General features: G+C 49.6%; 1 protein-coding gene across 1 annotated transcript; it reads right to left on the bottom strand.

The window, feature by feature from the left end:
- Positions 1 to 7,995: 7,995 nt before the first annotated feature.
- LOC120647838 (STS14 protein-like) lies at positions 7,996 to 8,743 on the bottom strand. Its single transcript, XM_039924668.1, has 2 exons — positions 8,690 to 8,743; positions 7,996 to 8,574 (listed from the first exon to the last, which is right to left on the bottom strand). Exons 1-2 carry the CDS (start codon positions 8,741 to 8,743, stop codon positions 8,098 to 8,100), a joined length of 531 nt encoding a protein of 176 aa, XP_039780602.1. The 3' UTR covers positions 7,996 to 8,097.
- Positions 8,744 to 13,104: the final 4,361 nt, after the last annotated feature.

Here is a 13,104-nt window from a genome sequence, read left to right as displayed (position 1 = left end):
AACCGTTGCACAACCCATGTTTTTTAACTAAAAATGCAAGCTGCTCAATGCAGTCGCAGTTTATACCTTTCAACTATCACAAAAGTTCGATTTTCAACATTCAACTATAAAACCGGATAATAGAGACCATCCAACTGTTGAAACCGGGAAAATTTAGCCCCTTAGGTGGTTTCGAGGGCAAGTATTGTGTCAATAGGTAGATTACATTTTAGAAATTTTTTTGAACTAGATTCATATATTTTCCAATTTAAAATGAAATAGTTTTGATATTTTAGATCTAATTAGAAATTTTTTTATTTTTTTAAAATACAAAATCACCTTTGAAATCACCTTAAGGCTAAATTTGTTCAATTTTGTAGTTGAAGATTCAAAATTGGACTTCTGCAATAGTTGAAGGATAAATCAAACTTTTCTCAATTAATTACGCAGTCAAGTATCAAATCCATTCGTCCTCTCAAAGACCAATGAAACGATTGCAACCAAAGCATGGCAATGTGGCCGTCGATCATTGCTCGCCAGGGAAAAAAAAAGGCACAAACGGCCGGCCGATCATGGCTACGCGCTGGGCCGCCGGCCCTTTGCAAAATCCAAACTGCCACCACCGGCCGTCCTTTTCGGTGAGATTTGTCGATCCCCGACCACACTGATGACTCACACCGCACGCCGCAGCTTGGTTCCTCGGCTCTAAGCCAGCTCGACGCGAGTAGCTAGGGGGTTCCCTTCTCGACGCGACCTCTGGCTCGTTCTACCGATGCAGGCTTTGGCTGCCTAGGCTCCTGCAAAACTTCTCCTTTACTACGGTAAGTATGCTATTAAAAGCTTCTAGGATGAAGCAGTCCTCACCTCACTATCACCCATTCTCCTACGTCAATGTAGCTCTTCGCCCTTTTCTCCCTCTTGTTAGTCTTTCATTCTGTCTTAGATTTCTTTCCCCGCTGTTAGTTTGCTTTACAGGAATCATTTTTGCGAGCAGGGTTCCAATGAATCCGAGGAAAAAAGCACATTATGGCCAAGAGCTTTTGTTTGGTTTTCGCTTCTGCACAGCCAGGCCGAACCGAGCAATTGATTGATTACCTGACTACCACCTGCTCTCGTGTACTTTTTGTTGTCACTGCGCAAACGCTCAGGCGTGGACGCGTGGTTGCTCGCTCCACGCCAGCTAGGCCCCGCGGAAACGGCCGATTTCTCCGTTTCCCGCGAGCTTGGCCCGGGGGCGAGTTTTGCATCTAGCTAGCCAAGGCCCCAATCTTACTCAGGCATCCAATCATGTCGATGCTGTATCCAGCCGGCCTGGCCAAGTCCAAAAACAGGCAACTAGACAGCCTCTAGGTCTAGGCCAACGACTTGGCGGCAAGAACATAGTTCGTGCTCGTGCCTTTTCCTCCCTCTTCGCGCAGCCTGATCCTGCGCTCGTGGCGCTTTGGTTCGATCTCGCCGGTGGCCAAGCCAGTCGTAGATCGACGAGCTGCGTGGGAGATGCGGCGGCGATGGCGCTGGAATGCATTGTTGTTATCATCAGAATTTGACCAGGATTGGTAGGCCAAATGTCAGAAGAAGCCCACGGTAAAGGAGTCCACTTAGCCAGGCTTATATCATAAGTTTGGCCAAATACAATGATAATTGGGCACTCAAGGGTCAAGCTAAGATGGGGTCACGGGCCTAATCCATGTTGAAGTTCAGTCTATTCGGGAGGCTGGTTCGGACTGCAGGAAGAGGCCGCACAAAAATGGACGCTCAGGCCACATATGGACTCCGTTTTGGATGTTCTAGATATGCATGGAAAGCTAAGGAGATAAGCTTTCCAATACAACTGGAATGACGTCCAGATTCGCTCGGAGTTGACGGGAACTGCCGAAACAATAGGACGACCAGAATCTGCCACAATTATACGGCATGTTTCGGCTGATATTTGGAAGCTTCATGAAGATCTGGACCAGTGGAGGGAAGAGTCCAGATCATGTTATCTAATCTTCGAGTCTTTATTGAGTTGTAATCTGTCTCTAGTCTTCGTTTAGGAAAGAGTTTAGAGGTTGCCTTGCACGGCAAGAAATCTCCGGACTATAAATATGTACCCTATGACATTTGTAAAAGAGAACGTCATCACGTTTTGCAACAACAACTCTCGGTGCACCGCCACCCCTAATTCTAGGGTTTCATCCAAGTAAGCGTCATGCTGCCCTGATCGCTTCTTGCGATCAGGGCAGCATTGTTCTTGCTTTTACCTTGGTATTACTCGTACTGAAGCGTTTTTGATGGCGAGTAATACTAGTTATCTTGATGTTTGTAGCATGATTTTTAGTAGATCTATCATGTTCTTATTGTTTACCATCTACGAATATCATGTTTTTCTCTATGTATTCAAGCTTGATCTTAAGCTAATTCTCGTTGCAGAGGGTTAGTTGCGTAGAGTTAACACCTTGCTTCTTTTTCTATCTAGTAGATCCGATCTGTTATGGTTTGTTCTTATTTTATAAGGATTGGCTCAATATCTGTTAGGTTAGGCCCTGCAAACGAATTGGATGTTCCGATGATTTAATAGATGCTTTATTTTAGCCTTAATAGGGATTGTTCCGGGAATCGGCTCTCGCTAGTTCTTAGGCCTCTGTTTTTTGTTATGGTTTAGTTATCTGTTGTGTTCGCTAGGCCTAGTTACGTGTAGGATGTTCCAATCTAGCAGTGAGGCTTTTACCGTCATGGATTAGATCAGCTAGATTTAATTGAAACCAAGTTTTCCATAATTATTTGTTTTATTCATCAATATTCGGATAGATGCAGATCCAATCCGACACCGGGACTCGATCGGCTCTTTTAAGCCGATGCAAGAGTCGTCCCGGGGAGCCGACCACGGCTCGGACTTACGTTTCCACGTGTTTGTGTATGCAGGCAAGTCGTCGCAAGCACGTTCGCACCTTTCTGATCGGGTATAGGTCAGGTGGCACGCCTTACATTCTCCGGAATCTTTGGCGTGTGCCGGATTGCAGGCCGTTGTCCGAGGAAGCAGTGCCTGCCAGCGCCCTGGCGACCTCCCGGCTCTTCGTGTTGCCTGTCGCTACTCGCCGGTGGGTTTTGACTGACAACAATTGTACATGTGACAATTCGTGCGGACATGAACATCTCCCCGAGACCCATTCGATCGGCTGCGCGGCCGTGCCGAACTTGCCGTCGGAGTCCTTAAAAATCATCAACCGGGGCAGTGATGGCATGCATCGAGATGCCCGCCATTATCGTTGCCAGTTTATTTGCCACCTCCCACTAGTTAGTACTAAGAATAAGTATTATAATAGGCTGCAAGCAGACTAAATCATATGTCGGGGACAGAGAACAGAAGAGGAGAGAGAATAAAGCGGGCGTTCCACTTGCCGCCGGCTCAACCTGACATTTTATTCTCTGCTTCTAGGCCCTCATGCACCGAACAGCCCGCATGCAGCCTGCAATAGCGCAGAGGCGAGCGCATGGCCACCCATGCAGTCGGCCAGTGGGCTGCATCATTAGCCCTGCTCTAAAGCTGAATCCTTATCCGGTTAATGATAGCCGCCTACATCTACGTTCTGGCAGCAGGTATGGGCCCAGCTAGCGGGTGCGTTTATTCACCGTGTTCGACAGACTGGAGCTGGAGGCTGGAGCTGGAGTGGTGTGAGAGAAAAATACTATTACCTGGCTGGTGGCTGGAGGCTGGAGCTGGAGTGGTGTATGAGAGAAATACTGTAGGGATGGAGCTGGAGGCTGGAGCCGAACACGGTGATTCATCGCACGTGCGATTAGAAGCCATATATACTATTGCACAAGTTCATCAGAGATAAAAAATATTCAAAAGATAGCAATTGTTCCGGAACAAAATAAAATATTTAAATATAAATGTTTCAAGAAATATCTACATATAGAAATTGTTTTGGAAACATATATGTTTTAGAAAAAATATCGTTTTGGAAACATATATGTTTTAGAAAAAATATCATCTAAATATAGTCCAGTGCGATTATATGTGATGAATAGAAGCTCCGCGGCTGGCCGCGGCCAGCGAGATGGACACTAACGAACGTGACCAGCAGGCAGAGGAGAGAGTTCCTTGCCATGCATGGACAGTCTTCAGGCTTCAATTTAAAGAAAGGATTCCTTGCCATACATGGACAGGCTTCAGGCTTCAGGCTTCACTCCTTGGAAGACAACAACTCAACAAGCTACCTACCTATAGTTTACCTACCTATAGTTGTGAAGGCGCGCGTGAGTGAGTGGGATGAGTCCCTCTCTAGTACTGCAGACTACGGTGGAGGGTGATATAGAGAGGACGATGGTCTCATAATTGAAATCAAAGGTCTATTATAGCATCTCCGGCAGTCCCTCAATCTTCAATCAAACTACCATATTGGGAGAGCAGATAGGAAAATAGTGCCCCAACAATCTTTCAAAATATTTTTGTTTTGCCAAAAATTATTGGGACAACCCAATAATTCACCCCAATTCTCCCTAAATAAAGGAGAAAGTTGTGACTCTCCCAATAAAGTAGTTGGGTTAGGAGGAGGTTTTTGGGACTCTCAATAATCCTAAAACTTCTATTGGAACATCTCCCAATACTAGTTATTGGGAAAAAATTATTGGGGGACTGCTAGAGATACTCTTAGAGCATGGTTAATAGTAGAGCAAAATGCTTGGCTATAAGTTAAGTGCTAAGAGTCAAGTCATACAATAGTTGTCTTATATTTGTCTCTTATAAAGTTTTTTATTATTATGTGTTACCTTTCTTTTTCTTACTCTTCCTCACATATACTTCTATTTGAGCCCACAAATACCTATGCTTCCGTGCCAAGCTTGGTGCTAGAACAAAAACCAAGCTCTCTTCTCTCACCTCTCTTCTCTCGACATCTGCAAAACTGCTGACTATTTTGGTTTTAAGATCATTATTGTACTTGCTCTTAGCACTAGGTCATTTGAGCAATCAACACCGGTTCTTGAACCGTCTCGGTCTTCGTCATCGGGTAAATGATCTGATGCTTATCTATAGTTCCAAGTAGATCTGATCACGGGCCGCGCGACCTGACAAACCCGACCCGACTCGCTCAAAAAAAATCCGACCCGGCCAGACCGACGACTGCATGGACCGGGTTCGGGGTGAAATTTTTGACCTGAAACTCGAAAAATCCCGACCCAATCCGAAAATTATACATGAAAAATTGAGTTTTACCCAACCCGAACTGAACCGACTCGACCACGTGCCGGGTCGGGCTCGTGCCAAAAAATTTGATCTGATAATTTCTTTTGCCCTGACCCAAACCCGACGGATGACCATGTCTAGTATTAGGTTGAGGTTCCACCGGTAACAAAGTTTTTTGGTAAAAAAAATATTTTGAACCTGGAAGAGGCCCGCAGAAAGAAATAACCCTTTATTACACGGTGATTTGATACCAAAAAAATGATTTGATGAACTTTTCTGATTTGCTACCATCTTGATCCTACGCACGACGATGATTAGATGTCATCTAAAAAAAATACATCCAAGGGACCATGTTCCAAGCTTTAACACGTGTTGTGGATATACATATACATTTGGATTTAATTTGCCTTCGTTACAAAGATAAGACCATGCAAAAAGAGTAACCCTTTACTAGTCAGTGGCAGTGACCATGTTCATGTATCGTCACTGCAACCACAATCAAGTGGCGCCACGAGGGAAAACTGACATAAGGAGCGAAGCCTGAAAAGTGAAATTCATCTGTCACCATTGAGCTATGATGAGTGGATCAGATGATCCATACGACATGCCCATGCTACCGCGTCCACCACCGACCGTTCTTCCTTTCTGCGCGACATGCCGGCCGATGACTCGACCACATACAAGTAGAAGCTTCCTCTCGCCTAGGGATTTATCTGTTGCTTTTTCTCTTTCTTTCTAGGGTTACAGTCGTCAGAGATGGCACTTTGTGATTGTTTTTCCCACCTCGATCCTGCGCTCGATGAAGACTTGTTGGCATTCTTTTTTTTTTGAAGATATCAAAAGACCATGCTCCAAGCCACTTTAACACGTGTTGTGTAGATATGTCCTTTTGGATTTAATTTTTCTTCATCGCAAAGGATAAGACCATCCAAAAGGAATAGAGCTAGGTATTAGTCAGTGTCTTGGGAGTGCCCTCGCGTCTGCCCGTTGTCACAGCAACCACACAACCGATCTTTCCGCATGTGTTCATTTCATCGTACCCCGGTCCCGGCCGGTCTGTGATGGGTCATGCCCGGCACTCACTCCGGAATACCATAGCCTCGAGGACGAGGGGAGGCATCACATCCCCGCGGAAACAAACGCATCGTGCACGCGCGTGCAAGCATACGCACGTGCGTAGGCGCAGCTTCCCGTGCATCAACACGTACGCCCACGGAGCGGCCATGTGCAGGCAATCCCGCACATGTATGGAACATGCCACTGCACCGTGCCGAACACTGCCGGTTTCGGCAGCCACCAACGGGGACGATGAGCATGAGCTCTCGGATAGGATCGATCCGGCGGCGCAGGCCGGCGATCGGCTTCGAAAAAAGATGCCTGAAATCGCCTTTTTCTTTTCCCCCCATGGGACCGCGATCCGATGGTCGCCGACTCGCCGTAGTGGTTGCCTCGTCACCATGTACGTGAGTGGGTCTCGCCGGGCGCGGCGTCGACGCGTGTCCGGCCACACCCCCTCTGTCCGAGCCTATATATACGCAGCACCATGGCCGGTTTCCTTTGCACGAGCTCTTCATTCAGAAGTTGCAGTTAAGTTGCAGAGGTAGTAGCTAGTTAAGCTGCGAGAGCGAGTCTGTGCCTTTGCGCGCGAGAACGCTGCGACGACGTACTGTGAGCGATCGAGAGAGGATATATAATGGCGTCTCTTCAGCTGGGCCGTCTGCACACCGGCGGCAGCGGCTGGAGGAGGCTCCACGCCAGGAGCGGCGGCCGGCCGGCGGCGGCGGCGGCGGCGGCGGTGAAGCAGCTGCTAAGGAGGCTGATGAGGTCCACGTGGAGGAGGGGGAGCAGGAGAAGCGCGGCGCGGCCGAGGCGGGCCGCGGCGAGGTCGTTCGCGTACGACCTGCAGAGCTACTACCAGAACTTCGACGACGGCCTCGCCTCCACCGGCGGCCGCCGCCGCTTGTAGCTGGAGGGATCCCTTCCGCTGCATGATAGTAACTTCTTTGTAAATACTAGTAGCCAAGTGACTATTAGTGAGCTATCATCCTCGCCGAGAAGGGCGAGAGATCGAGTCGACAGTTGATTTCTCCGGTGGTTAGCTAGATCATCCAGCTATTGTGTATTCCTCTCTGTAATTATATTTGCTCCCCCCGTTGGTTCGTCGAAGAAATATTGTAGTGCTTCAATATGGTGCGATTCTTCGAAAGGAGGAAAGACTGGAACTTTTTTCCTTTACCTAAATATAGTGATCGTTTGAGAGAAAAAATAAGGGTTATTTTTATTTATACCATTGCAATTTTCAAACTTTGGAGAAACACCATTACAATTCGCGTATTTTGAAACGTACCATTATAATTCTTGGCTTCCCACAAAAATACCACTTAATACGTACGGAGATGACTTGAGCCCAGCTGCATGTGTATATGAATACGTATACTTCATTGCAACCCCTCTTCTCTATCACTGAAGTGCGGACCCCACCTGTCATCTTCTTCTTCCTCCTCTTCTCATTTTCCATTCGCTGAGTCACGTTCACTGCCGACCTCCATCCATGGCAAGCAACAGCACGTGGCCCGAGCAGCAGCAGCAACATGGCGGTTGAGAGCTCCATGCCGGCCGGGAATCTCGAGCTCGCCAACGATGGGGCGGCAGCAGCAGCACGCCGGAGTACTCGCCATTGACGATGCCACGAGCTCCACACTGGCTGAGAGCTCCGCGCGCCGCTCAAGCCGCGAGCTTCGTGCGTCGGTCGCCTGCTCCGCCGACCACGTGCTGTACGTCGGTCGTGCTTCTCCTCAGCGAGTTCCTCGGCCAGAGGCGGAGCTAGCAAAAAATTCTAGGTGGGGCAGGCCGGCAAGGGGCCGCCGGCGCCGGCATCGGCGGCTCAACCGGACGGAGCCCCACCAACCTGATCGGCCGGCCGGCCACTCGCCACCGAGGCTAGTAAGCTAGTAGGGGCTCTGTCCCTGCACGTTGCCGTGCGGGTTGTAGAGGCAGAGCGTGAGCGTGGCGCAAGACGCCTGCGCGCACCCGAGCTCGGCGGAGCGGCGCCACACCACCTGCGTGTAGGTGCCGCACTGCCGCCCCGTGGCGCAGGTGTTGCTGGCGTGGGTGTAGTACCGCCCCTGCGCCACCCACGACGCCACCACCTCGGCGGGCCGCGCGCGGTAGCTCGCCCACCCCTGGTTCGCGCCGTAGGGGCTGCCGCCCATGTCCACGAACGCGCACCCGACATGCCGCTGCTGCTGCGCCATGACCGCCGCTGCGGTCGACGCCAGGTCCGCGCTCCACCGCAGCGGGGGCACGCCCACCGCCGCGCGCGCCTGGTTGTGCGGCGCCAGGTACTCGTCCGCCGCCGCCGACATCGCGTTGCTGCCGGTGCCACCCTGCTGCGCCTTGGTCACCGCGCCCGCGCGGCCCGGCGGCTAGGTGGGGCATATGCCCCACCCTGCGTGACGGGTGGCTCCGCCACTGTCCTCGGCCATGTGTTGCTGCTACTGCTCGCCACCGCCCAGGCCGCGCGCTGCAGCTGCAGCTCGCCATCGCCCAGGCCACGAGCTCCCCGGCCACGTACGTGTTGCTGCTGCTCACCATCGAAGGCAGCGGATGCTGTTCAGTTCAGCAATGGAAGATGGCAAGAGGAGGAAGAAAAATATAACAAGTGAGGCCGCACATCAGTGACAGAGGAGAGGGGCTGTAATGAAGTATACGTACTCATATACGCCTGCAGCTGGGCCCAAGTCATCTCCATACGTATTAAGTGGTATTTTTGTGGGAAGCCAAGAATTGCAATGGTACGCTTCAAAATACGCGAATTGTAATGGTATTTCTCCAAAGTTCGAAAATTGCAATGGTATGAATCAAAATAACCCAAAAAAGAAAGGTATAATGTATTCTCAACATGAATTTTTGAGCAACTGCGATATTCCAAATCACTTTGTAGTCCTACGAAATTCCTTAAAATCCATGCAATTGGCCTGAAAAAACAAAGATAAATTGACTCGATCGTTTTAATTAGCAGTAATATAAGCAGCACCATCAAATCACTAAAAGTTAATCTTGGCAGCCAAAGCTACTGATCTCGAGTAGAGGGAAATTAAAGGGGAAATGCTAGAAGTTCATATGAGTTTAAGTTTAGCACATGTTGATGTCACAATCCAACAAGCCGATGTTGCAATTGAGTTGAGTGGTGCGATGGCATAATGCGCAGGTTGATGTTATTATTTTTTCGATCTGGATTTTATTCTTTTAGCATATATATAGTGCCCCCCGCCTGTCGGCCGACTGGCTAGCAGCGCTAAGTAGCGCCTCCTGCCTGCCGGCCGAGGTTCGATCCCCGCTGGTGTCGGATCCGGGCCCACAGGACTGTGCACATCGCATAATTCCGAGTAAAAGAAGAAAGTGGAGGCCTGCTAGGACTCGTCTGTAATTCTACTAGGACTCTATTTGGTAATTCTCTTAGAACTCCTACTTGTAAACCGAATAGTATCCCACCCCCTGGACTATATAAAGGAGGGCGGGGTACCTAGATCGGTAGAAGCTCAAGAGAGGCTCAACAGAGCCAAACACACCAGCGCAGGGCGCAATATACCAAATCACCACACATGACGTAGGGTATTACGCTATTCTGGCGGCCCGAACCTGTCTAAATTTGTGTCTTGTGTCCTTGTGTTTACCTTCGAGTTCTAGATCCAGCGATCTCTCCCCAAACAATCTCCTACCTGGGGCATCCCTAGGTAGACTGATGGTTAAAACACCGACAGCTAGGGACGGATTTTCCGGTGGCAGTGCAGGAGTAAAAAATTCCCCCTCGCTATGCTCGCCGCAAGGCATGACCCCTGTGGGCATGGGCCAGGGTTCGGGGAGTTTTTCCGCGGTCAGAGATGCCGTGGTCGCTTCTTCTTAATGTGACATAACCGCCAAATTAAAACTCTAAATTAAGCGTAATGGCCGTCTGTTATCGCCATAAATTAACAGGGTTAATTAATGAGCCGAGAGCAAGTTGGGCTTAGTGCGGAAATTAAAGAAGTCTTGTGAATCGGCTGTGTTACCACCAGAATTTGGTCGAGAAGGATATGGGCCGAAGCTGCCGATGAGCCTATACAGATTGTCCAGGGAAGATGCGATTGTGGTCCATGCCAAGAGCCGATGGGCTCTTCTTATCTGTGTGCGTTGGGAGCCAATGGGCTCTCTTTATCTGTAATCATTAGAGATAGATTAGTTTTCGTATTGGACTAGATTTTGTTTAACTTGGTCGTCAAGTCTACAAGACTATAAATATGTACTCTATGACATTTGTCAAGGGAGAACGTCATCACATTTTACAAACAACAACTCTCGGCGCACCGCCACCCCTAATTCTAGGGTTTCGTCCAAGTAAGCGCCATGCTGCCCTGATCGCTTATTGCGATCAGGGCAGTGTTGTTCTTGCTTTTACCTTGGTATTACTCGTACTGAAGCGTTTTTGATGGCGAGTAGTACTAGTTATCCTGATTTTCGTAGCATGATTTTTAGTAGATTCATCGTGCTTTTGTTGCTTATCATCTACGAACATCATGTCATTTCTGCGCGATCATGTTTTAATCTTATACTAATTCTCGTTGCATGTAATTAGTCGCGTAGAGATGACATTCTGCTCCTTTTTTATCTAGTAGATCTAATCTGTTATGGTTAGTTCTTATACTTAAGAATTGGCATAATATCTGCTAGTTTAGGCCTTGCAAACGGGTTGGACGATCCGGCGACATATTAGATGCTTTGCCTTGATCTTAATAGGGATTGATCCGGGAATCAGCTTTCGCTTGTTCTTAGGCCTCTTTTCTGGTCAAGGTTCGGTTATCTTTTACGCTAGTTAGGCCTAACTACGTGTAGGATGTTCCGATCTAGCAGTGAAGCTTTTACCGTTGTGGATTAGATTAGCTAGATTCAATTGAAGCAGTTTTTGCAGTTATTTGCTTTATCCATTACCATCTGGATATGCAGATCCAATCTGACACCGTGACTCGATCGGCTCTTTAAAGCCGATGCAAGAGTCGTCCCGGGGAGCCAACCACGGCTCGGACTAATGTTTACACGTGTCTGTGCTTATAGGCAAATCGTCAAAGGCACGTTCGCACCCTCCTGATCGGGTATAGATCAGGTGGCACGCCCTGCATCTCCGGAAGCGACGGCGTGTGCCAGGATCTGGGCCGTTGACCGAGGGACCGGTGGCAGCCAGTGCCCCGGCAGCCTCCCGGCTCCTCGTGTTGCCTGTCACTACTCGCCGGTGGGTTTTGACCGACAACACATTCTGGCACGCCTGGTGGGACACTCATCAGCAACAACGTCCACCGCTGGAATGACAGGACCTCATAGCCAAGCTCCGATCACCAGCCCTATCACGTATGAAGAGCTGACCCCCGAGCACAAGCAGAAATACGATGAGGTCAAAGCTCAGTTCAAAGCCGATCTCATCGGCTGTTTCGAGAGGACCCGCAACCACAGCATCAGGTGGAAGGGGTTCTCACCCGAAGGCGGTCTCGATAATGTTGACTTGTCCACACCATCAGAGGAGCGCACCAGAGCCCAGCGCCAGGAGATTTACTACATGGTGGCTCACACGCTCCATCGGCACTCAGAGAGCCTGGTGAATGAGCTCGAGTGTGTGGCACATCGTGTCGTCCAGGAGGTGATCAAGAACTAGTACTCCCCATCAGGACCAATCCTGGGGAGTCATAGGGGAGAGGACTCACTTCAGTCTAGGCCGCCAATATTGTATTCGGTCACAAATCCAAGTCCGCATGCTTCGCCGGTCTACGTCATCTACAAGATCGGCGGTGATCCCGGGGGAGGGCCAGTTCCTGAACGAGCCGCCTAAGAAAATCCTGCACGGCTACACGTGCATGTACATACCTGACAGCATCAGTCCAACGTGCGCGGGACATCTGGTGGGTACAGGAGCTTCAGGGGCAGATGCGAAGAAATAGGCATGGCTAGCAAAGTACGCTATCGGGCCGAGTGCTGAGCCCTCGACCCCAGGAGTTCTTAGTGTGGATCAGATCAGCGCAATACTAAGGGATCAGTTCGGCATTCTGCCCAAGAGAAAGGCGATCGGCTATTCCAAGCCGTACCCAAGCGAATACGACTTGATCCTGTTACCACCCAAGTATCGGTTCCCGGAGTTCACCAAGTTCAGCGGGTCAGAGGGGGCCAGCTCCATCGAGCATGTGAGCCGATACCTAACTCAGCTCGGGATGATTTCGGTATCGGATCCTCTGAGGGTCCGGTTCTTCTGTCAGTCTCTCACGGGCTCAGCCTTTGGATGGTACACATCATTGGCCCCAGATTCGATCTGCACTTGGAGGCAGCTGGAAGATCAGTTCCACACCCAGTATCACTCAGAGGCTGCTGAAGCCGGGATTGCCGACCTCGCCCAAGTCAAGTAGAAGCGAGGGGAAAGTGTGTCAGAGTACGTGCAGCGCTTCAGAGAGGTTAAGAATCGATGCTACTCATCGCGCATCACAAAAAAGGAGGCAGTCGATTTGGTAGTTCTGGGGCTCGCTAAGCCGATCAAGGATCTGGCTTTTCAGTTGGAGGTACAGAAGCTCACGACGTATGAACACTATCACCCTGAGCTGTACCAGGAAAAATTCAAGCGCCATGTGAATATGGCCCAAGCAGATGATTCTGATGATTCTAGCAGGCAACAAGAAGTGGCTGTGGCAGAGTGGACCCGGGGGGCAAACCTCGTCCCATGCAAGTGGGTCAAACAGAAGGGGCTTGTGAAGGGCTTTGATTTTGACGTGGCCAAGGTAGAGCAGATATTCGACTTACTGCTCAAGGAAAAGCAGTTGAAGCTCCCAGAGAATCACAAGCTGCCAACGACGCAAGAGCTGCAGGGGAGGCTGTATTGCAAGTGGCACCACTCGTTCACCCATGCCACGAATGACTGCAAGGAGCTGCGTCGGCAGATCCAA

Source organism: Panicum virgatum, chromosome 9K, assembly GCF_016808335.1.
Source record: "Panicum virgatum strain AP13 chromosome 9K, P.virgatum_v5, whole genome shotgun sequence".
Classification (NCBI taxonomy): Eukaryota; Viridiplantae; Streptophyta; class Magnoliopsida; order Poales; family Poaceae; genus Panicum; species Panicum virgatum.
This window is presented reverse-complemented; position numbering and strand designations above follow the sequence as displayed.

What these genes read in the sequence shown, in the direction of transcription:
- LOC120647838 (XM_039924668.1), bottom strand. Translation starts at nt 8,743, where the DNA reads ATGGTGAGCAGCAGCAACACGTACGTGGCCGGGGAGCTCGTGGCCTGG. An exon ending in AGCTCGTGGCCTGGGCGATG is followed by an intron (nt 8,575 to 8,689) that starts GCGAGCTGCAGC and finishes TGCCCCACCTAG; the next exon opens with CCGCCGGGCCGCGCGGGCGC.